The 22,375-nt window shown below is 44.2% G+C and overlaps 1 protein-coding gene across 21 annotated transcripts in view; it reads right to left on the reverse strand.

Annotated features, from left to right (window-relative positions):
• Positions 1 to 22,375, reverse strand: part of AKAP13 (A-kinase anchoring protein 13) — a 216,828-nt gene that overhangs the window by 76,594 nt on the left and 117,859 nt on the right. For 18 of the 21 annotated variants that reach the window (XM_062630927.1, XM_062630889.1, XM_062630917.1 and 15 more), the window contains one exon: positions 20,830 to 20,906. In XM_062630927.1, the coding sequence (XP_062486911.1) occupies positions 20,830 to 20,906 (77 nt within the window). Of the gene's footprint in view, positions 1 to 290; positions 1,032 to 20,829; positions 20,907 to 22,375 lie in introns of those variants that run through there. The other 3 variants (XM_062631044.1, XM_062631026.1, XM_062631011.1) reach the window with 1 other exon arrangement.

Below are 22,375 nucleotides of genomic sequence, written 5' to 3' on the forward strand. Positions count from 1 at the left end.
CAGGAGGGGACTTTTTAATGGCAGAGGACAGGGAAGATGGCCAGAGAAAACTCTCTGAAAGAGTATCTGACTGCATGCCATAAGACATTATCTGGTTGCAGGGACAGTAATATTTGGCATGGAATAGTTTGACAGCACTCAAACCTTCTCCATGCTGAAGGGCAAGCGCTCTTCCACCTGCTCCCCTGCTCTGCACTGTCCAGCTAGGGGCATGGGTAAAGCAGACAGCAGATCGACCTGTTGGGAGATAGGGAAAGGAACCTGTAAAGAAGCATCCATGAATATCATACCTTTAACAACACAACATCTACAGTCCTGTCCACCTTGGAAATGTCGCACAAGCTGTATCGCCTCTTGTGCCGCTCGTACATTTTGTCCAAAAAGGCTGCAACGGAGCAGCAGAGCCCACCATGAACCCAGGGCTGACCCCGGCCAGGCACACTGCAGACCTCTCACATGCGTGCTCAGAGGAGTCCCTGTGTCTCAGCCTGCCCGAGCCTCTTAGCAGGAAAGAGAAAATCCCGGAGCTGCAACCAGCTGATAAAGTCTTCTCCGAGCAGATTTGCTTGTACAGGCAACGCAGGAACTTATAGCAAACAAAAGGTATTTGAAGAGAGCTCTATACATACAGGATTATTTTGGTTTGCAACTGCTAAGAATGGCATTTGCCTTCCTGTTAGAGTAAGAATCAAAAAGGTTTTCCAGACAACTCTGATATCCAAAAAGCACCAGAATGAAAATCCTGCCCGAAGAGAGAACAAAAGCCAGATGCGTGCAGCAGGAACCCTGATGCTCCGAGACAGAAGGCAGAAGGTAGGCTCATCCACGATGAGTCTAATTCAGGAACAAAAAAAAGCCAACCACCGTATCCGATGTAAATACTGTCACCAACGGCGTTGTTCTTTCGTGCCCTCATGCACTGAAAGAAACAATGCAAAAAGGTACTTTCCTCCTCTCGAGCCAGCCCACCGCTCAGCAGACAGCAGGGCTCGGGTTTGCGTTAAGTTTAAATTTCTAATGACAGCACAGGGCAAAAGGAAAAGAAAATACTGAAATAAAGCCACTCCCTCCTGATTTGGGCTGGGACGTCAGCGCTTGCCTTTTTAGTCCTGCACCAGTGTTCTCCCGGCTTTCAGCATTTCTTTGCAGCATGATTCATCCCTTCAAGGGAGGAAGGGGAAAAAAAGAGGAGGGAAGGGGGGAAGAGAAAGCAGCAGCCTTTCTTTGCCAGCTTCTTCCACCTCCGGCTGCAGGCACTTGGCGTGTTTGCTCAGTCCAGAAAGAGACTTGAGAAGCGCAGAGACGTGTTTTCAGGGAAGTAAAAAGACTCTTCCCTCTTCTCCCCCAGGCCAGGTGAATGAAAGACAATCTCAGGCTTAACAAACACTTCCCCAAAACAGGAATGGAAACTTATGATTTAATCAGTGCATACACACACACCACAAAAGAAAAAAAAGGGAAATCAGCCATTTACTTGTTCTCTTGTCTGTTTGCAATGCAGAGCAAAAGTTTTCAGCAACTTGCTGTCTAGAAAATGCAGTTTTCCCTCTTTCTATCAGCCTGAAAGCAGAGGTTTTTTCCTTTAAAGAAAAAAACCCTAAAGTTTTTTCATCTGAGCCAGTCAGAGCGTCTCTCCCCTCTCAATAGCTCATTCACATCAGCTGGGCCCTGCACGCACACTGCCACATGGTTTCCTGTTTTCAAACTGCCCCCTTGCAGCCCCCTCTGCTTTCCACCCCACCCTGACCTCTCCGGGGATGAAATCTTTCCATACTTCCCTGGCTTTAGACATTCTCTCATTCACCAATTCAAAAGGGAACGGAGGCGGTTAAAGAGAAGAAAAGGGGAAGGGGAGGTTTCTGGCTGGGAGCTGGTAGCGAGAACTTGCTGCTTTTCTCGGTAGAAGAGCTGGGAAAGGCAGGAGCTGTTAATCCTGTGTTGCAAAGCAGGAAACAGAGACATCGGAAGCAGTGCTTATCAACCCAACGTTTAATTGCAGAGCCACAAACGCCAGCGTGAACCGGCCCACCTCCTGCTGCTGGGATTTGCTCCACTTGTGAAGGGTTTGTGGGTCTTTTCATCTAGCCCTGTAGAGTGGCCCTGCTCCCCTGGCTGTATGAGATGCTTTGTGACCACCAGCTCAAGCTCTTGCAAAAGCGACTCAAACCCTGCAACCTGAAAACTGAGTGTTCGGCGTTCAAATGCAAGAGGAGTCACAGAATCATAGAATGGTTTGCGTTGGAAAGGACCATAAGATCATTCAGTTCCAGACCCCTGCCACGGGCAGGGACACCTTCCACTAGAGCAGGCTGCTCCAAGCCCCGTCCAGTCTGGCCTTGAACAGTGCCAGGGATAGAGCACTGACAGCTTCCTTGGGCAGCCTGTGCCAGTGCAGCATGTTAGCTAGTGCTAACCAGTCTTCTGGCTGACCAAGAACATAGCACTGCCTGTGAGTAACACAGGAGCTGACTTCCCTCTGCACCTATTTGGTAAAACACCAACGAACAGGAGTTCATAGAAACATGAAGTGTTATTCCTGGATATGACATCCCCAATCCGTACAGTCAGATCATGCAAAAGCGTAACAACCCTCTGGATTGGCAAACTCAGTAAGCAAGCTGAGGGCACAGCTTGGTGGCACGGTGGCCAGCCAGCACTCAAACATCCACCTTTGGGCGTCATGAACACGCCCTCATGCGCTGGAGGAGGCTGGGGACTCGCAGCAGATGAGTAAGTGGCACAGGTACGCTCTTACCTAGTCAATGCGAGGTATCTGCCCCCACTTCCATTAGGAGTCTCTCCCTCACAACCCAAAGCTTCATCTCCATCACACCACCAGCTGAAGCGAGGAGTATCTCCTCTATGAGGCTCCTCCACAGCTACAGTCCCCAGCTCGAGATGTAAGCCAATGATTCTGTTCTCCTCAAGAAGCAGAGCTTCTGCTTTCAGTATGAGGACACACACAAAATGTGGTAGTACTCAGGGGACTTTCTGGAGCCACCAGTTTTCTCCACAAGTAATGAATCCCAGCAGTCATGTGTCCGTCGAGATGAAGAATCAGAAATGGCTGTGACAGCATTCCAGCCCTTCAAGTACTACCATAAAAGGCAGGGATTTCCTCAAATCTAAATTTACAGAATTAGACAGGATAGACAGGAACCTATATACAAAGTGTGTGAATTTAGTTCAGGTAAAGGAATTTGCACCAGTTGCCGTGCCTTAAGGATGCTCTAATGTTTCATTATGGAGCAGTTGAATGTTTTTAACTGATACAACACTGATTATGTTTTCCAACCCATTTAATCACAGTTGCTGATATATAAGGCTGAGATTTATCTAAAAGACAACTGCATAGCTTTGTCCAGTCACTCCATGTAAAGCGTTTCACCTTTGAACCGTAACCACAAAGAGATGTTCAGCTGTGGGGCTCAAAAGATACCCACCTTGCAGAGGAGGCTGCCATGTGAGCATCACTACTGCACCAGCACATCTCCCATGGAGATACAAAGAGATGCAAGATAGAACTGATTTGTAGCTGCATCAACACCCAGTCTTTTGTGACTCACGTTATCTCACCCTTCCTACAGGTAGGGAGAAATGAGAAACATCTCTAATCAAAGAAGGTGGGAGACACAGTAGGAGATGTGCAGCCTTCATAGGAGGAAGTCAAAAAGAGGAGGTCAGTTTTCCTGGATCATGGTAGGGCCAAAAGCCACAAGTAACTCAACATGTGCCTTCATGGAGCAGGAGGGAACAGAACATACAGGTGGAAGAGGCAGGCAAGTAGCGAGAGCTGGCCACCATGTCCATGCCCTCCTATGAATCAAGATGACATACCTTCCTCCATCATTACATGTCCTGGTCTAGAAACAGTTGCCAACTGATCCCTTCAGACTCTCCTACACCTTCAGCCACAGAGGGAATTCATCAACACAAACAAGCAAACAAACCAACAGAAAAGATCCTCTCCTCTCCCTTCTCTTTTTCTTTTCAAATTTAAGCTTCCCTAATTCGTTCCAAGAGTTTTTCTGTGGTTCTGCTCCTGACTCACAGCCAAGATCAGGAGGCCAGTGACGACTACAGACACCCAAAGTCCATCTCATCCTCATTTCCAGACTTCACTGTTAAAGGCGGGGAGGGAAGAAATGTAATATAAACAAACAGAAGATAATGTGCCAGACACACTCCCCCTCGGGAGACCATCACTCTCTTCCCACGTGAGGTGGGGCTTTTGCTGCATTGTTTCAGGCTAGAAATCTTGCCTTGCACACAGCCTTATATACACACAGGGGCACCGAGCAGACGTGAAGACAGACTCAGCCTGGATGAAGAAGAACGAAGGTTTCCAAGTCTCCTTTGTCCATCTATTTAAGGCAGTCCCTGAATGCCATACACAAGTTTACACAGCATATAGTATTTATGCTCAGAAACATAATGCCCCAAACAATAAGAGGATAAAGATTTAAAAGCCCTTACTCCTATGAGTAAATAATTCTTTTTTATATGGAGTTTCTCAAAATGGAGCAGAGACACAAGCAGCAGCCTTGGCCACTGGCTGCTGATGCGACAGTTCTGGGTTCCTTATTGGAAACATCTGGAAGTGCTGAGCCGCTTTGTGCAGACAGGAGTTTGAAACTATCCAATCGTTTCATATCCAAACCAAAGTCCAGTGCTGCGGGTTTCAAGGGAAGGAAAAGAAGGGAGGGGGGGGGAATAAAAAGGCACTTGATCGCACCATATGATCTGTAACTCATCCAGACAAAACTCCTCCTCCTCTACCCGCTAACAGACCTCTTAATGACAAGGAAATCATGGTTATTCTGAAACAGACTGCACTATTGTTATCTGTTTCAAATTACTTTTGCCATATCGTTATGAAACACTGAAATGATGCAATCTGCAGAAATACTCGGGCGTATTAACGTTTTCAACTGCGGCTCTGATAGAAACTAATGGAGCAGTAGATGAAAGGAAAAAATCCTCCCTGTTTTAAGCAACTCAAACCCCACTTTTGGGCACTGAACACAGGAGATAATAAATTCATCGGACAGTAAGAGGGAAGAATTACAATTTCGACTGCTCTTTTCTTAAAAGAAATCAGCTTTTTGGAACGGGTTTTTGAAACTTTTCTGTTTCTGGCACTTGCAAGGATAGACAAAACAAACCCTTTTTTTTTTCCTAAAACTACAAAAGGCAAAGGAAATCTGCACTCTAATACTGCAAAACCTCTAAGAGGAGCACGTCCAATCTGGAAGGGAGCGCACATCCACCGTGTCTGCTGTGAGGCAGGTCAGCACCTCAGAGAGAAGACTAAGATGGATGCTTGAATGTGGATTTTGAAGAAGACCAGGCAGTTGCTGAACGCTAGTGAGCAGCTCTTGGTAAGGAGCCCTGGATGTTAGATAATGCATTGCTTCTTTTTGCTAGAGCACTGCAAGACTGAGTTTTGTGACCAATCAACTCCCACCCTGCCTGTCCATCCACATCCCTGCAGTGAAACTCTGGTCCAGGGCCGCATCCCTCCAGCCATGACACAATCCACCAGTGTTCTGCCACAGTAACGTCATCTTCATGAGGTGGCTCCAAAAGGCTGGTTGTGATTTTGGATTCCCCTATGAGGCAGGGTGCAAAAAGGAGTCATGGAGAGGGATGTGGACAGTCCCCCGTGATCAGATTCACTGGGATCCCATGTGTGGCAAGCACCGTGCTGCTTGTTGTAAGGGGGAAGATCAGACATGCAAGCAACAAACCTTCACAATCCTGGTCCTAAACCACCACTATATCCACCAGTTTGACTTAATCCTTGGGGCAAATCCTCTAACAAACAGTTCAAGATCCATGAAGGAGGAACGGGAAGGGCTTGGAAAGCTGTCGGACACACAGATACACAGAAAATGTGGTTTGAGAAAATACAAAACCACCTTGCACGACCTTCAGCTGTTTCCTGACCTTCCCTTTTCTAATATTTCTCAGAGACTTGGTGTACATTTTGCAGGAATTTCTATTGTCCAAATAACCTTCAGAAAAAATGCAGCAGCTTTGGTCTGCCACAGAGAATGCCTGAACATCCTTCCAGAGGAAGTCAACTGCCCATCTTACTGCTCCCAAATGACTACAGGAGAAACACATCCCACGCAGGAGATTAGCAACCCCTCAGCTGACTTGACATCGGTTTGCAACATCCAGTTCTGCCTTTACCAAAAATAACTGCAAATGGAGATGTCTGGCTGGCTGAAGCACTGTGGGATTTTGGACCACGCCACTGATATTTATTTAGCCTGTTATGGGAGTTGTACTTCTTGCTGTCAAATACTGGACATGTTGTTTCGCCCTGTGAATTCCAGCATCCTGAAAATGGGGAGGGGAAAACATGCATGTATGAAGTGGGAACAGTCCCCAAAACAGGCTGCCAAGAAGCACCAGAGCTATGAACTGCAGAAGCAAATCAGTCTCCCAGAAGCAATCTGTGTCCTGTGGGACACTGTTCCCATGCTCAGGCACTTCCCACCAGGGCATGGGGTCTAATGATCTAGAGATTGGGCAAAACACGAAAATAATGGAGTTTTTTGTAAAGAATAACACAATTTTCAACCAAGGCACCTGGATGGAAGATACAGCTTTGGTTTCACAGCTGGCTCAGCCCAGCCTGAAGCTGCTGCTGAAGGGGGTCATCAGAAACGATGTTCACTCCTTTGACCTCATCCAGCACTACAGTTGGTCATATTAGCTTAGCTGGTAATGAACATGCAAATTTTACAAGCAAACAATGAGCAATCATCTCTGCTAATCATGGTGATTCAAGCCTCCCCCTCTCAAGGCAGGATTACAATTGCTGGGATCTGGAAAGATAATGATATAAATAGAAGTATTTGAAATAGAAGTTTCAAACCACTGTAAATACTATACAAGCCACTTGAAATTAATCTGCACAGGCCATCCACCAAATATTTGAAGGCCTGCTAAATCCACAAGATACCCAAACAAGCAATGCCTTGTAACTTGTGCTACAGAGGAGTTAAACAGGAGATGATTGCATTTGCCTCGCGTGCAAGAAAACGCAAACGTTTCATTACCTATAAAATTCACAAATGCAAAACTCAAAGGGATTTTTCATTTTTATACTATGTGTAATAAGAGAAGCATATTCTGACATCACTGGGATCAATATAGGACACAAGAAAGCATCGATTTACTCAAACAAAAACTTATGTTCCTTTATCCCATACTAACAAATTCCAGAGAGAATAAACCTTAGATTTCAAGGTACACGAGGTTAAAAATCAGGATGAGCTTTTGTGCAGGAAAACAAACCACCTCACACTTGCAGAGTGCAGAAAACATCACACTGTATTCCAGAATAACTGCATGATAAGCATTTCTGTAGGCACAGGAGCAGGCAGATATTGCCTGAGCCACTCCGGGATGACTCCCTGCAACATGACATCAGTGCCATCGTACGCCTGATGGATGCTCCTATCTAAAGAACTTATGTATTTAGCTAAAAACAGAGACAGGATAACAGATTACGTAGATGAACTGGCGGATAAAGCGCAACAAAAATGACGTATGGCATCAGTGAGGAAAATTAATAGACAATATAAAAATGACACATCTTAAACTGAGGAAATTATTCAACTTTTACCATTCTTTCATGCCTCCAATTTAAGGCCCTGCAATCTAAGTGAAAAACAGAGAAGGGTCATTCAAATGAATAAATCATGCCAGAAAATGATTCAGCTTCCCTCCTCTTTTTTTGCCTTTCCCCTTTTAACTGAAGTCCCCAGGACTCAGCCCTTGGGAGCACACACGACCCAGTGCATTGTCCTGGCTGGGCACACAGTCAAAAGGGAAAAAGTAATTTCTTCTTTCATCTTGTAACTTGAAAACCTGGGAGGGGAGGTGGTGGGAAAGCAGAGCACTGTACAAAGGCACCCATATTTCCAGGCCAGTTTTTTTGCTTGGCTGCTAGTGAAGGCCAGGGACTGAAGACACTGTGGTATTTGTTTTGCCCTTCCAATATTTCTGTTTGCTTTGCAGGGAGGAGCATCTCAGACCCGATGGGTGAGATGCTCTGAGTGCAGCCAAGCCCCCCCTCTCCCCAGCAATAACAGGCACTCCAGCTCACTCTCCTACCTACACTCACATCCAACCAGTATTTTCATGCCCTCTCTACATGCATTTGGAAACTTGAAATAAAATCCAATGCAAACTTGGAGAGGAGGCATTTGGATTCCAGCTCCTGCCTGGGAGGTCTGTGTTAGGACCACATGAGTATTCATTTGCTTGCTGTTTTATCCGTTTCCCTGGTAGTCTTCTGTAAAGAATATTAAACAAACATGTCTTTACAGCTCAAGAGCCCAGGAAAGAATGCTGAACCAGTGAAGAAACCTGGTTTTACCATTTTTTTACCCTACTTTTATCACTCTGGTCTCTAGATGTATATGCAAGGGTGAGGATTCATTGAGTCCACAAAGCTGTCATTAAGGACCGCTATACCAATACATGCTGAATATGTTCCCCTCTTCAGCCCAATTTAAAAAACATTCCTAAAGGAATTCCAGGACATAGAACATATGTATAATTAACAGCCAGATATGTGGAAGCATTGTCATCAGTGAGTAATTTTCCCAGCTGTTGACACTACCCCAGGAAGATAATGACATTTCTAAGGTTATAAACTAACATACGGTGCATCTCCTCTACCAACTTATCAAAGATCCCTTTCCGATAATATTTGTTGTTGGTAAGGATAATTCCTAACTGGAATAATGGATCTAAGCCCTGCTCCTGTTCTTCTCCACTCAGTGAAAAGTAGGGAATGTCCCTGCAAACACTGGGAATGTCAGGCCAATACAGATGTTTTAGGAAAACTTTACGTCATTGGGGTTAGTACTCCCTTCTTTTCATTCCCCACCGGCACAGCTGCTCCACTTCCACACATTTAACAGCTTCGATCAATTGAGAAAAGAAATTCAAGCAGTGGACAACCCACAGCAGGGGGGGTGGAACTAGATGAACTTAAGGTCCTTTCCAACCCTAACTATTCTATGAGTCTATGATAATGGAGGCCAAAATGTCAAAAAATAGCATCTAATATATCTGGGAGCCCTGTAATTTCCCTGGGTTATCCTTCTGATTCACACTATCCCCAGAGCTGCGAAAGTCACCGCGCTGCAGGATAAGGAAAATGGAGCATCTGAAATTTCTCACCAGTGACTATAAGCAAAGGGATGGTTTTGTTTTCCTAGCAAGAAAGGTGGAAATGTTCTGAAGTTCTCCCTTGAGGCTAAAATCCAAAACATTTCCAAGACTCAGAAGCAAGAAAGTTTTGCAGATAATCAGCAGAACTGATGCCAGTTCAATCAAAGCAAACCAGTAACAGCAACTGGGAGGGGTACAGATTACACAGCATCATTCTGAACAGGGAAAAAAACAATCCTTTTCATTATGCAATGGTTAAATGCTTTAACTATCCTCAGTTAGAACTGCTGACTGCTCAGCAAGTCATTTTGGCTATTATATAGCATTAATCTCTGCTGTTTCTGAAGTTTGCCTTTTGGAGGGAAAAAAAAGGCAACTTCAAAACATGCAAAAATTAATGAAACCCATATGTGGGAGACTGTCATTATTCCATGTTTATAAGAGGATCAGGTTTTGTTAAATGGGCTTATTTAATGCAGACGCATAAGAAAAAATACCCAGCGAAAGATCTGAAAGCCATTGAAAGAAAAATATTTTCTTTGTTAACCCAAGCAGCCAGTAACAAGCAAAAAGACACAATTTCAACTAAAAGCCACTATATATTTTGCTGCAACTTTGTTTACAGCTTCACTGACAGCTTATAAAGTTCTCCTAAGGAGAGAAACATCTCCTAGATGTATTTTACCCTTTCGTCCCTTTTCACCCTCATACTGTATTAAAGTGGAGACGACCTAAAATTCAAGGGCTTATGGAAACATCTGTGGATACAGGCACACAATTTAAACTTTTTTCAACAGCTGTTGTTATTTTATGCTGTTTTTGGCTAGGTCAATCGGTAAGACTGGAAGAAAGTATTAGTCGGGCTCCTTTCCTGACTTTGGTTTCTCTTTAGCTGCTGCAGTCAGCACCCCATTCCCTCCCTTGCCTTGGGAGTTCAGGGGAAAAAGGTCTGAACGTCCCCAAAGTCTGAGCTTGCTCATAAACCTCAGACTAGAAATCAAGGAAATACAGCTCCTAAATGGGGATACATTTTCTCTCACTTATTCACCTAAGTACTAGCTTAAAACATCCCCTTGCTGCCCCACACAAAAGGAGCTAAACCCCTTGCCACAGTGCACTCCACTGCCCATATCCCTGGCTCCCCTTCCCATTTCCAACAGTGCTCTGCAATAAACCCCAGGTTTGTCTTGCCTCCCCTCCTGCTATTTCCCTGCCGGGTCCAGACATCTGCCGACATCCTCCATCAAAGATAACACACTATGTATTTTAAGTGCCAAAAGGTATTTGATGCTCCAGACAGTACTACTTACCAGATACGGAACACACATTGCTCACAATAACACATGCATAAAAACAGAATGTACTTTTCCTGGGAGACTAATGCCTACCTGAAGAAAAACCATAAATTCAACAAAAATATCCTATTTTTCAACATCTAATTCAGCTTCTACTTAAAGCAGCGTTTTTCTATAAATTCTGGTGTTTTGAAAGAGAAGAAACAACTTATAACGCTCCTAAAGTTCTTTGAAAGTCATTTTTCAGTGTACATTCAAACTGTACAGAGCCAGAGAAAGCCAGTACTCCAAGCACAGATTCCCCCTCTCCTTGCTCTTTTTAACAGAGAGGATTTTAATCTTACCTTCAAACCTTCTTATTCCCTGCCATGCACTCCAAGTGTCACCACCGGTACTGACCGAATCATGCCAACCCTTGCCCGAAAGGACAGTCACAAGAAAAGCCAGTTCAAACAGAAACCACTCATCTAAAGGAGGGAGAGCCCCAGGTTTGCAAGCAGAGGAGATATTTCAGCATTAAAGAATTCTAGGAGCTACTCCAAGACGCAAATTTTTGTTGTCTGGTGCACTGTAAGCCCAGAAAGAAGTTATTTATTTAGTCTATATACTAAGATTTATAACAAAGGCAGAGGATCCATATACACTCTTCTGGGTGCCTTTTGCATCGTTTACAACATATGACGTAAATCTCAGCTTCCTCAAAGACAGAAAAGAAATAACAAACGAGTCTTGACAAGCAAAATCTACCCCTGTCCCCCAAATATCCAGCTAAGAACAAAAAAGCCTTCAGAGGTTTCTCTCCGAGTCTCTTTAAAACACATTTTAAACCAGAATTTGTAAAATGCCCTAAGGCCCATTTCAGGCCATGCAGAAGGGAGCAAAGGACTCACCTTCTTCCCTTCCCTTTTTAATACGGTGGGACCCCAAACTTTACAGTCAATGCCTCCCTTTAGGCATCTGCAGGTAGGAATATCGAGAAACAGAGTAAGCAATCCTCCTCCTTCTTAAAAGCCTTAAAAAAGGTACATTACTGCTCCTTTTTTTTTACCCATTACATGCAGGCATTTGAAGTTAAGACTGGTCCAGCTCCTCCTGACAAGGGTTAAGTATGCATTTCCTCACCTTGTCATGGTCAGTGAGTTAAAATAAGTGAAACAAACCACCAAGAAACACCTATTTAATCTCAGCAGACTTGAACAGTCCACCCCTGTCCGTGCCTTTGGTAAGAATCACTGCCATCTCCACTGTAGTGCTTTGGAGGGGCCGAAGCGATTCCTGTGCTCCCAAGCACAAGATCTCAGATTGAAACCAGTGTTTCGGAGAACTGCACCTCCAGCCTTTGAAAATGGGATTTTGGAAATAATATCCCTCCCAACCACTTTTCAGCATTTAATGCATCCAGCTGTGTTAAGAAACCAAGCAAAAGTTCAGTGTCAAGTAAATCAGGATTATGATCTTCTTGTGATTTATGGAGGTAAGTACAGTCTCAGACAGAAGAAAAACAAGTCACTTGATGCTAAGCAGACCTGGTACCAGGGCTCAGACTAATGAGTTAGTGAGGGCGAGGCTTCACGTTCCTGCCTCTTATCTCACCAGTTGGAAGGACAACACGTAAGAAGGGAGAACACAGCCAGCTGGTAAAGGATAGGCAGACCCAGCACCCTGGTATTTGCAAACACAGGATTAGTGTTTGCAGTAGAGAAGATGGAAATGATTCAGGACAGGGAGGCATGCAGTATTTGACAAAGGTACTGTACTTCCCACAGGTAAGAATATGCTCCCAAATAACTAAGTACATAAATACAGTGAAACTACTATTATCGTGGCTGCAATGCTATCAGGGTGTACATCAAGGTAAGGTCTTTAGGGAGAAGAAATACCTAACTAGGCTGAGAAAATCATAAGCCACCCATCAGTCTTCTGCAGAAAAGACAGCAGCATAACTCACATTAAACACAGGCTAGCAGCAGTTCCTCTGATTTGAGCTACACAAACACAAGAGAAAGCAAACAAGATAACCCAGAAATATTGGCTCTGTCTTTTGGATTAGTCTCTTGGGCACAGCTACCGCCTTCATTTGCACTGAGTAAATCGCTGGCACCAAGATGATAAACAAAGTAAGCAAGAAGGGAGGGAGCAGCTAAGTTCATCATTGCTTAAGAGAAAATCAGAAAGTTAGCTCCATCAAATACATGCTTATTTAGGCATTTAATGCATAAGTGAAGCAGAGAAGGTGGAAGGAGAACCACCTTATTAGCTGTGAGAGACTAGGTGCAAAAGAAAGCCCGGTTCAGAATTTGCTCCCATTTGTTAATTCCTATAGAGCTGATGAAGTATATTTTATTAAACTATTGCAAAACCCCGTCACATTCTTGTTCCAGCCTCCATGTTGGGGATATTCCAAAGCAGAAGTCCAAAACACAGACCACAGGAGTAAAAACAACAAACCAGCGATGGAAGGAGGTAAGCAGCCGTGAGAAGAAACTCTCTTCTTATCCCTTAATGCCTACCTGCTTTGGGGTCTCAACAGAAAAATCACTACGGCCCATGCTTTTCACAGCATCCACACTTGGAGATAGCACCCCTTCTCCAGTGTGACTGATGACTAATACACATCTTCTACCAAAAATCAGATGTTTCCTTTCCTTGAAAGTTTTGATGAATTTGCTACTGTGACACTAAAGACAGCCACGGCTGACTGCGGCCAAACATAACACAGCGCGCTGCTCTGTCCCTGAGGGGTTTAATTCTGACTTGCAGCTGCCTCTGCTCAGCCAAACCCAATCCCTTCCATACCAGTCAAGTGCTTTTCTTTTAGATATCGTATGCTCAGATACCATATCACTCAGTCCTTCTGTAGACTGAGATATTTTAATCATCTACTGCAACACTAACCATCTATTCTTGTCTCACAATCCCAACCTTAAAGACCTTTCCATCACCACCAAACCGCCCCGTACTACTGCTCTGCACAGCACAGACCAGGCAGCAGGGAAGATATCCCTGACAAACCCGGAGAGGAGTCAACCTGCTCAATGTGAGCAAAGATGCTGCATGGAAAGAAACACCTAGTTATCATCCAGGCTTTTATCTCATCTGATGTTTTAACAGCAGTTTGATACCAGAAACATTCCATAACACACCTGAGTCACTCTGGGACACACCAGGATGTGTGCAGGACACCAAGCACTTAACAGCAGCGAAAAAAAATCTGAGATTTCCATCTTTGCATTAAAATGGTACAATAAGGGAAGATGGACTATCTAAAATGGTGCGTGTGTGTGGAAGGGGAAGGCTGAGAATGATAACAGAAAGGGGAATCTGTGCAACTACCATGAGACTAAATGCTTTTGATTCCATGTTTCCATGGAAAGAGTTTTAACAGCACTGGGTAAAATGCCAAATAAGTTTTCATAACGATTCACACTGCATGAATGGAAACACTTAAGTACAAGTATTTCTTCTAATCTGCACTCTAGCTCTACACAAAGCTCTCTCTCCTTTGTCCTTTACTTTTTCCTTCTTACTCACAGCATTCTTTTCATCCCTTGCTGGAAGATTAAATCAGAAATGCCATGCCTGGATAATGCTACAGCCTGTTACCCTTCAGCAGCAGCCAAGAGTCTTGCTCATCTCAGACACTTGTCCCTGTATGGGGGCTCTCAGACTGCACTGATTGATTTGACCTGTTAATGTGGAGATATCACACAAACATGAGTTATCACAAACATGGCAGGAGGTATCCCACAAACACCAAGCCCGTACAGACCTCCAGTGTAACAAAGGCCAGGCAATGTAACCCCACAGCAGTTCTAGCACTGTTTGGCAGCTTATCTAGAGCTGCAGTGTATCACTCATAGCACATTTACATTACTGATGGCAACACTGGAAGCAAACAGCTTTCCCAAATCCTAAAAAATGATACTTTAAAAACCCTGCCACATCGAATAGTGGTGAGTGTAGCACCAGCCCTTGAATCCTCGCCAAAATCCAAAATACATCCATGCTAATATGATTAATAACCTATTTCTCATAGGAATGAAGTTTGCCTCTAAGGCAGTGTAACTACCAATGAACTGCACCAACTGTAAGTCCACAGTAAAAACACCAATGCTGGCTCCTCTGCATTGCAGGGTGCAAAGTAACAGAATGGATAGATCCCTTCAGAACGATAAAACCCCATTGATGTGATACACCGAAACACCCGCTTGTAACAATGCAGTCTCCATCAAAAAGTCCACATTTGGTCTCCCATGTTATCATCTTAATTTCCTCTATATTTAGACCAGGAATTCAGTGTGCAGTAACCATATCTACCAGTTACACCACAAAGCTTTAAGAGATCTCAAACACAAATAAAAGAATACATATGATACAGGAGATAGAACCACTCAAAACCAACACAGTATTCTCCTTCTCCAGGTACAATATTCAACGCCAGCATGCCTTTGCTACAGTAACAGTTTCATACATCCATTATTTCATGGGTCCATACTTTCAGGGCTGCATAAGAAAAAAGATGAATGCATCTAACCACTGGAAGAGAACTCCAAAACCAGGATTTTCTATGCTGGAAATCCTTTAGCTCTGAGTTTTACAAACTTATAAGTCCTGATCCTAAAAAGGGCCTCAGAAAACGACTTTAATACACTGATGTTAAATAATTTGTACGACAGAATCCCTCTGAAGCAAGCCAAAAGCAAACATCACAGAAGATTTGTAAATATTAAACCATTGTCTTTCATCTGCATCCATCTCTAGAGTACAACGGGAATACATACACAGCTCTGCCTTTAAGGCAGCAGTATTTGCAGATGGTAAATAAAATCACAGGTAGCCCTTGATGCTTTTAACAGAAAGCTGAGGGATAAACTTCCTCTGCAGCTGATACGGGGAAGATGGCAGAGTCAGATGTTTTATTAGAGGAAATTAGGAAATGATGGAAAAAACAGGGCTACACGCAGCAATCTCTAAACAACACTGTAGTGGTTGAAGGGGAGGAGGAGGAACTCACCATCTTCAGAGATCGGCAAGGGCTAGCACAAGCCCTGCAGCCAATGTGAGCCACAGGAGCGGCGTGGGCACCTTCACCTGCCCCGTCCTGCTGCAGGCTCACACCAAGCCAAACCTGGGAGCAGCATCTTTGCGCTGAGTCGGAGACTTGGCTCAGTGTCTGCGTTCCTGCTTCTCTCACTAACATCCGTGAATCCTGTGTCTGGGCTTGGAAACAACTATCTTGAGCTGAGGATTAGCAGCCTTCAGGAGAAAAAGGCATCGGAACTGCAGCACCAAAGCAATTAAGCGTAAGACAAAAAACATGCCACAAGAAACTGTATCAACGCCTTCCTTCTACAGATTTCAATGCATGAGTAATAGCAAAGGCCAAACAAGAATCCCAGCCTGCTTTGAATCTTTTTCTTTTCTTTCCCCCTGCTTCTATTCTATTCTAACTCCCTGCAGCACATACTGTGGACTGAGCGGCTTACTCAGCAACGCACAGTACAGATGGTAAAACCCAGAGCGATGTATCCTGCAGAGAGATGAATTTACTCAGGGGCTGACTGTCATGACACAATTTCCTCCTACATCTCTCGAGCCCCTGCTCTGAGCATCCGGGGCAGACACAGGATGCTGGTGGGTGTGAGAAAGGGCTTCGCAGATGATTAGCCCTGTCCTGATGGGTTTGTGTGTGTCACCCTTTAGCATTAACTCCAGGCTTAGGGCAGGTTCTTTTTTGGCTGAGTTTTTCCACGTTTACTGTAGTTACAAGACAACACTTACAAAGAGAGAGTTACACAGCGATTTTAAAGAGGCACAGCCTATTGCTAAGGCTGCACTTTCCACCACCAGACCCCCATCACATAATCAGCCACACTCACTCTGAAATTGCCCATTGGGAAGCACCACACACTGATCTGTAGGCCCTCTGGAAACAGTGATTTGCAGCCACCATCCCATAGTACATAGTACACATATGCAGATAGAGGATATCAGTGCACACAGACAAGTTGAATTCTGTCAGGTCATCATGGTGAGTTATATAGACTGGAGCCTGAAGAACTAGCACAGCCCCTTGCCTCGCGTCACCAACAAGGTTCAGCAGCTTTGAGCCATGAAGGCTCTCCTCCCAGGGACAGGCCACTAGATGGGGGTGACACTGTACACCTTGGCCATAACTTTCTCTATTACCTGCTGACTCAGAGAAGGTAAATTTGGAACACTGCAGCTGAGAGGTGGGGAGGAAAATCTCTGGATCCTCCACACCTACTGTGCATCCCAACATCCATCCCAGTGCTGCGTGGGTCTGTCTCCCACAAGCCCTCTTCCACCCAGTCCAGGTCATCCCCTCTTCCCATCTCCTACAGCCCTGCCATCCCTGTCCCCTTCCTTTGCACACCCTTTTGGACTCTGACCAAACTGCTCCCTACTCTTCTCCCTGCATAGACCTGGAGGTTTACAAAGCAAAAGCAATGGGCAACAAAAGGCCTGGGGCTGTGTCCTGACAGAGCATCATCTATCTTATCCATAACATCTTCCAGGGAAGGTGGTTTCCTAACCTCCCTAGGTGGTCTTGCGACAGCTTGATGATTATAACAAGATATTTTCTCAACATCCAGCCTAAATCATCCTGGCAAATTAGCAAATCAGTAAATTAAGCTGCCATAGAAATCTGGGACTTTAATAACCACTATTACATGCTGGCAGCACACTCGATTGCACAATAGTTTTCTTTTTGTTGCACTGAACAAATTTAATTCTTTCAACCTCTTCTCAGGTTTCTTCATCTTCTTACTTTTCCTTCTGGACACTTTCCAGTATGTCTGTGTCCTCCCTGGAGCAGGGCACCCAACCCCTGGTTTGATGACACTGATGATGCCTCTGTAGTGCCACACACGAGTAAATTACCTCCTGCACCTTACGGAGGACACTCCTTCAATATAAATCAAAACAAGATTTGCCTCTTTTGCAACAGCCTCTTGCTGATGATTCATTTGTGGTCCACTAAAAAAACCCTCAGTCTTTTTCTACTCATCCCTCTCCAGCTTAAACCTGACTTAATAAATATGCAGTCTGAGTTCTTTTTGCAAATGTAACACTCTGTGGTGGCTTTTATCTCTTATCTGGATGCACTCTCCAATTTCATAAGGTCACTCTGAACCCTGACCCTGTTCTCCCAGGTGCCTGTAACCCCTCCCAACCTGATGTCATCTGAGAGTGTTATAAACATACTTCCATCTTCCAAATCCTGCCTGAAAATACTGCAAGTCTTCCCCCAGAAAGTGACCTTGCTGATACATCACACGTTTCTGCACTACTTGGGTCAGTGGTATTTAGAAATACCACTTTAAGCTGGTAGGCTGCAACTTCTGGAAATACATTAATTAAAAACTAATTCATGTGATAAAGGTAGGATGCATTAAATTTAATAGGAACTAACTAATGAGATTTATAAATACAACAAGAAGGCTACTTCCCACTGAACTCTCTTTCTGGGGTCAGCCAGCTACAATTTGTCAGTCACAGGCTTAGACAACCGAAGCCTTCGGATGAACCCAGCAGCACAACCTTATCCATCCTCCGCACGAAGACAAGGGTTCAGCAAATAATGACTCATAACTGATTTCTGGGATCAACACAAGAAGAGAAGTACATCAGGGTACAGCTCATTTCACACTGCCACTTTACTTTCATAATGCTGGAGTGCCATTTCTAAATGTTTTAACATCACACTATGCAGAAGCCAAACCACATTTCTCATCTGAGTTAAGAACTCAAAGTTACTCACTTACAAAAATGCTCAAGTCTAACGTTAATGGATCACACCAAGTTATTGCACCATCTCTACCCAAGATCCCCAAAGCAAGAGGATAAGGACCGCAGGAGTTCCGGCAGGATGGGCACCCACCACTCAACATGAAAGGAGCTTGGGAAATGCTGGTTCCAGAATATCTACAGCTGGACAAATACAACCTCTGAGAAAACATTCTGGACAGCTAAAGAGACAGTTTCAAACCCCATTTTAATTGGAAAAAAAAACTATTTTCCTACTGTTTTCAGTGCTTATAACCCTATAAACCATTATTTTCCTAAACATTTTTCAGCTGCAGCGTTCTGACATGCAGATGAGACTCACTCAGGCAAAGCCTGAAACAAGTACAGAGGACAGCATGTGCGATCTAGCACATGTAACACTGGCATCACAAATCCAGCTAATTCTCAGCCTTTAGAAGCCAACTCATGAGAAGTAATTATCCTCCTTTCCAGTGTGCTCAAATGTACTGTCACCCAGTCTGACTGCACTATATATATATACACACACAAGAAGTTGCACTTTTTAAGCTCCAAACCATGGATTTTTTTAATAGTCCACAGGTTTCCACATTGCATATTTATAAATATGGACACCAATGCAAAATCCTCACCCACAAACAAGGAGTTAATGCAGTTCCCCAGCTCCAAAGCTGCTGACAGCACCCCTGAGACTGCCGAATCCCTGCAGCTCCTGACCAGGTACAAGCAACATCAGTTCTATTTGCAACCAGTTAAGAAAACCACTTTTACTAACCACAGAATGGCTCTGCAATGAGAAGGCAATGAGCACCTGAAAGACTTCTGGCTACAGAAAGAGCCAGCACTAAATAAAGCAGAGACAGGACGTGGCAGGAGATGCACACTTTGCGATGGCTTTCAGCAGCTCCCTGCCCAACCTACACGTGTGAATTAAGCTCTATTTATAAGTCTTCCACTGATACCTATTTTTTTTAAGTGACCTTAATATAGTGCAGTTGTTATTTTGTTTCTGTTCAACTTAGCAACAGGAAACCCTGTCAGTCCTGCAGCAAACTTTCCATTCCCCTGGCACTCCCATTCCTGCACCAGAAAAGCCAGATTTCTAAAGAGGTGGTTGATGGGATGGGAGGGAGAGGAAGAAGAGAAGCAAGCAGACATGCACAAAATCAAAATGCCTGTAAAACATGCAAGATGGAAGCCAACTTCAATACGTTCCATTTTTGGCTTTCCCCTGTTTGAAACGGAAAGACAGTGCCCTAATATGCATTTTCTAAAGATATCTTACTTTACGACTAGATACCTCAGTATTAGTCATGAAAATTATCTTTATTAAAGGGTTAGTAAAATCAAATCATCAGCATCTTTGCACTAATGCACTCCAGTAATGAAAGACCTACTTATCAGACAGCAGAAACTTGAGCTTGGAAAGTTACTTGCTCTAGTCACTGGCTAACTCACCAAGCAAACAGCTACAGAAATGAAGCCTTAACTTGTTAAAAACATAATAAACCTGATTTTATTACAAGCTTTGGCAAGACTCTTCTGCCGCCTAAAGAGCTTTACTGTGGGATGAGCAAAGCTTTTTGTGCTCCACCCTGCAATGTTAGCTCATCCCCGCAGTATTCTCTTCTAACAGCTTCATAATGGTACGCTAACACACAAACACAGCTGCTCAGCAGCAACGTGCACTGACAACTTGGCATTTATGAAACACTTTCTTCTTTAGGAACAAGAAACTATATATAAACATCAGAGCAAATGCAAATCCAGCTCGGAAAGATAAGACAAAAAAAAAACCCTGCTCTTGATAAAGCAGAGTATGTATTAGGGGTGCTTTAAAGCAAAATTATGTTCCTGTCAACCAGAACATTCACATTTTTATCCTAGACAAACCTTAAATATGGCAAAGCACAGGTAATCAACTGATTTTTGATCCCTGGCATGACTTCTTCATAGTTTCACCAACATGAGGAATAGAGGGTGTCCGTGTCCCCCCACATTAAATCCCTGGATGTCTTTCCCATTATTGATTTTAATTCCAGCAAAGGCACTCATGCTCTCAGGCAGTGCCACCTTTACACCTCAGCCTGTGCACGCACAAACACTGACCACAGCCACAGATGGCCAATGCATGGAAAGGGATGGACAAACTCGCCAGAACCATGCACATAGCAGCCGGGACCTGGAAGGTGCTGCCAGTCTCCACAGAGCATCTTTAACCCCAAGTGCATTACAGGGCATGGCTTCTGTCAAATAATATACAAACCTTGGTGCAAGCCTGCCTCAGGAGGAACCTCTTGGGTCAATCTCGCTGTCACCAACTGAGACAAATGGGGCTTAATCCAGTGGTTGAAAAACACGAGGTCTAAAAAAGCCCAGACTATTTTTAAAAGGCTAAAACAACATCAGGGTGATGGGCGCCGCTCAGCTTTGCAAATGCTACAGAAAGGAAACAGGTTACGTGGCCTCCCACACCAGTGGTGGCAGCTCTTTAAAGAGCACAGAAAAAGGCAAGGTGACACATAACATCAGTGGCACTCACCGCTGCCTCGCGGACTGCACGCTCCTCCTGATCCTTCAGAAAATCCACCTCGTCTTCGGTTTTCATTTCCAAGTTCCCTGTGAAAACAGAGGGTTTGCACAGGCAATTGAAAAACAAACTCCTTTCAGCACCGCTGATCTTCCTCTGCTTATTCAAACCACTCTCAAAGAAAGGAAAGAGAAAACCCAGCCCCAAAACCCCTTCAACAAGTCCGTTTGACTCCAACATCTGGTTTCATTCCAAACTCCGCTGCTTGTTTGCTATTAGTTTTAACAACTACCATGTCTGGGACTGAAGGAAACTATGAAACAGCAGCAAGCACAGGGTAAACCTCCTGAAAAGCTCTAGATGAGGCTGAGCACATCCCCATGGATTTGCCCACGTATTTTCTTGGCTCTCATTCGTCTAGTTAAAGGACCAAAATTTTTGCTGTTTTTCTTCTTACCACAGCTCAAAGATAATGCAAGAAACCAGCCTTGCCTTCTCTTAACAGGTATCTGAAGTGTTAGAAGGAAAAACACATCACAAGCTTCAAAAATTCACCTGCACTGCCTCAAGGATCACTATTAGGCCCCCGGACTAGGAAGTCCCAGCTCATTTTCTCCTTCCTGATGGTGTCACCACAACAGTGGTACAAACATCATGCCCCAGCTGCTTTCTCTGCCCAAAGCTTTCCTTAGTCATCATTCCCCTGGGGTTCCTTCTGTGTACCTTTTCCTGCATGAAGTCAATGTCCTAATGCTCCTCCTAATGCTAAGCTAACGACTCTCACAACATACAGGATACTTTGAGAGGAGTAAAGCAAGTTGACCAAAGCCACCCAGATGGAGAGTGGCTGTGTTAGGGTTAAGCCCTCTCTAATCCTGCTCCCTCTCTTGTTTCTACTAAAAACAAACACTGGATGGATGACAACACCTTCTTAGGGGCAATCTGTGCTTGCGATGAGCTTACCCATTCAGGGATTTAGCAAGAGAAGCCTCCCAGCTTCACAGGGAAATTGCTGTAACAACTGTCACCAATGATTTTAAAGTCTACCCTTGATTTTGGGACCACCTGGTTTTGCAACGTTCCATTGATGAACTAATCCAACATCATTAAGTCAAACAGGTATGATTTTGTCTCAATTAGATGGGTTTGGAGGCAGACTCAGAAATCAGAGGTTATGCTACGTATTCCTGAGTCCTGTTTATTGGCAAAGCAGAGATCATGGTCATGAGGAGATCTGCTCAGGGTCACAGCAATGCTGTGATGGTTTAGATCTTGGTGCAAAGACAGAACACACAAGGAAGAAACCTTTGATGCACTTAAGAGAGAAGCAAGTGGTGTAGTGATACACCAGGCTGGCTAAGAACTGGAGAATGAAGACTTGTCCTCAGGATGAAATTCAAGGGCGTGATTTTTTGCACTCTGCCACTTCTTCCTAAACTTCTATCTCAAACAAAAAGCACTATAATGCTATCACAGAGGTCTCTCTGAGCACAGAGAACCTTATTGCGTGCGTGATATCATTAATGACATGCTACCGGTTTATCCTGCTACTCTAACA

Source organism: Pezoporus occidentalis, unplaced genomic scaffold (assembly GCF_034315485.1).
Source record: "Pezoporus occidentalis ecotype Australia unplaced genomic scaffold, CSIRO_AGI_Poc_V1 ctg11, whole genome shotgun sequence".
Taxonomy (NCBI): domain Eukaryota; kingdom Metazoa; phylum Chordata; class Aves; order Psittaciformes; family Psittacidae; genus Pezoporus; species Pezoporus occidentalis.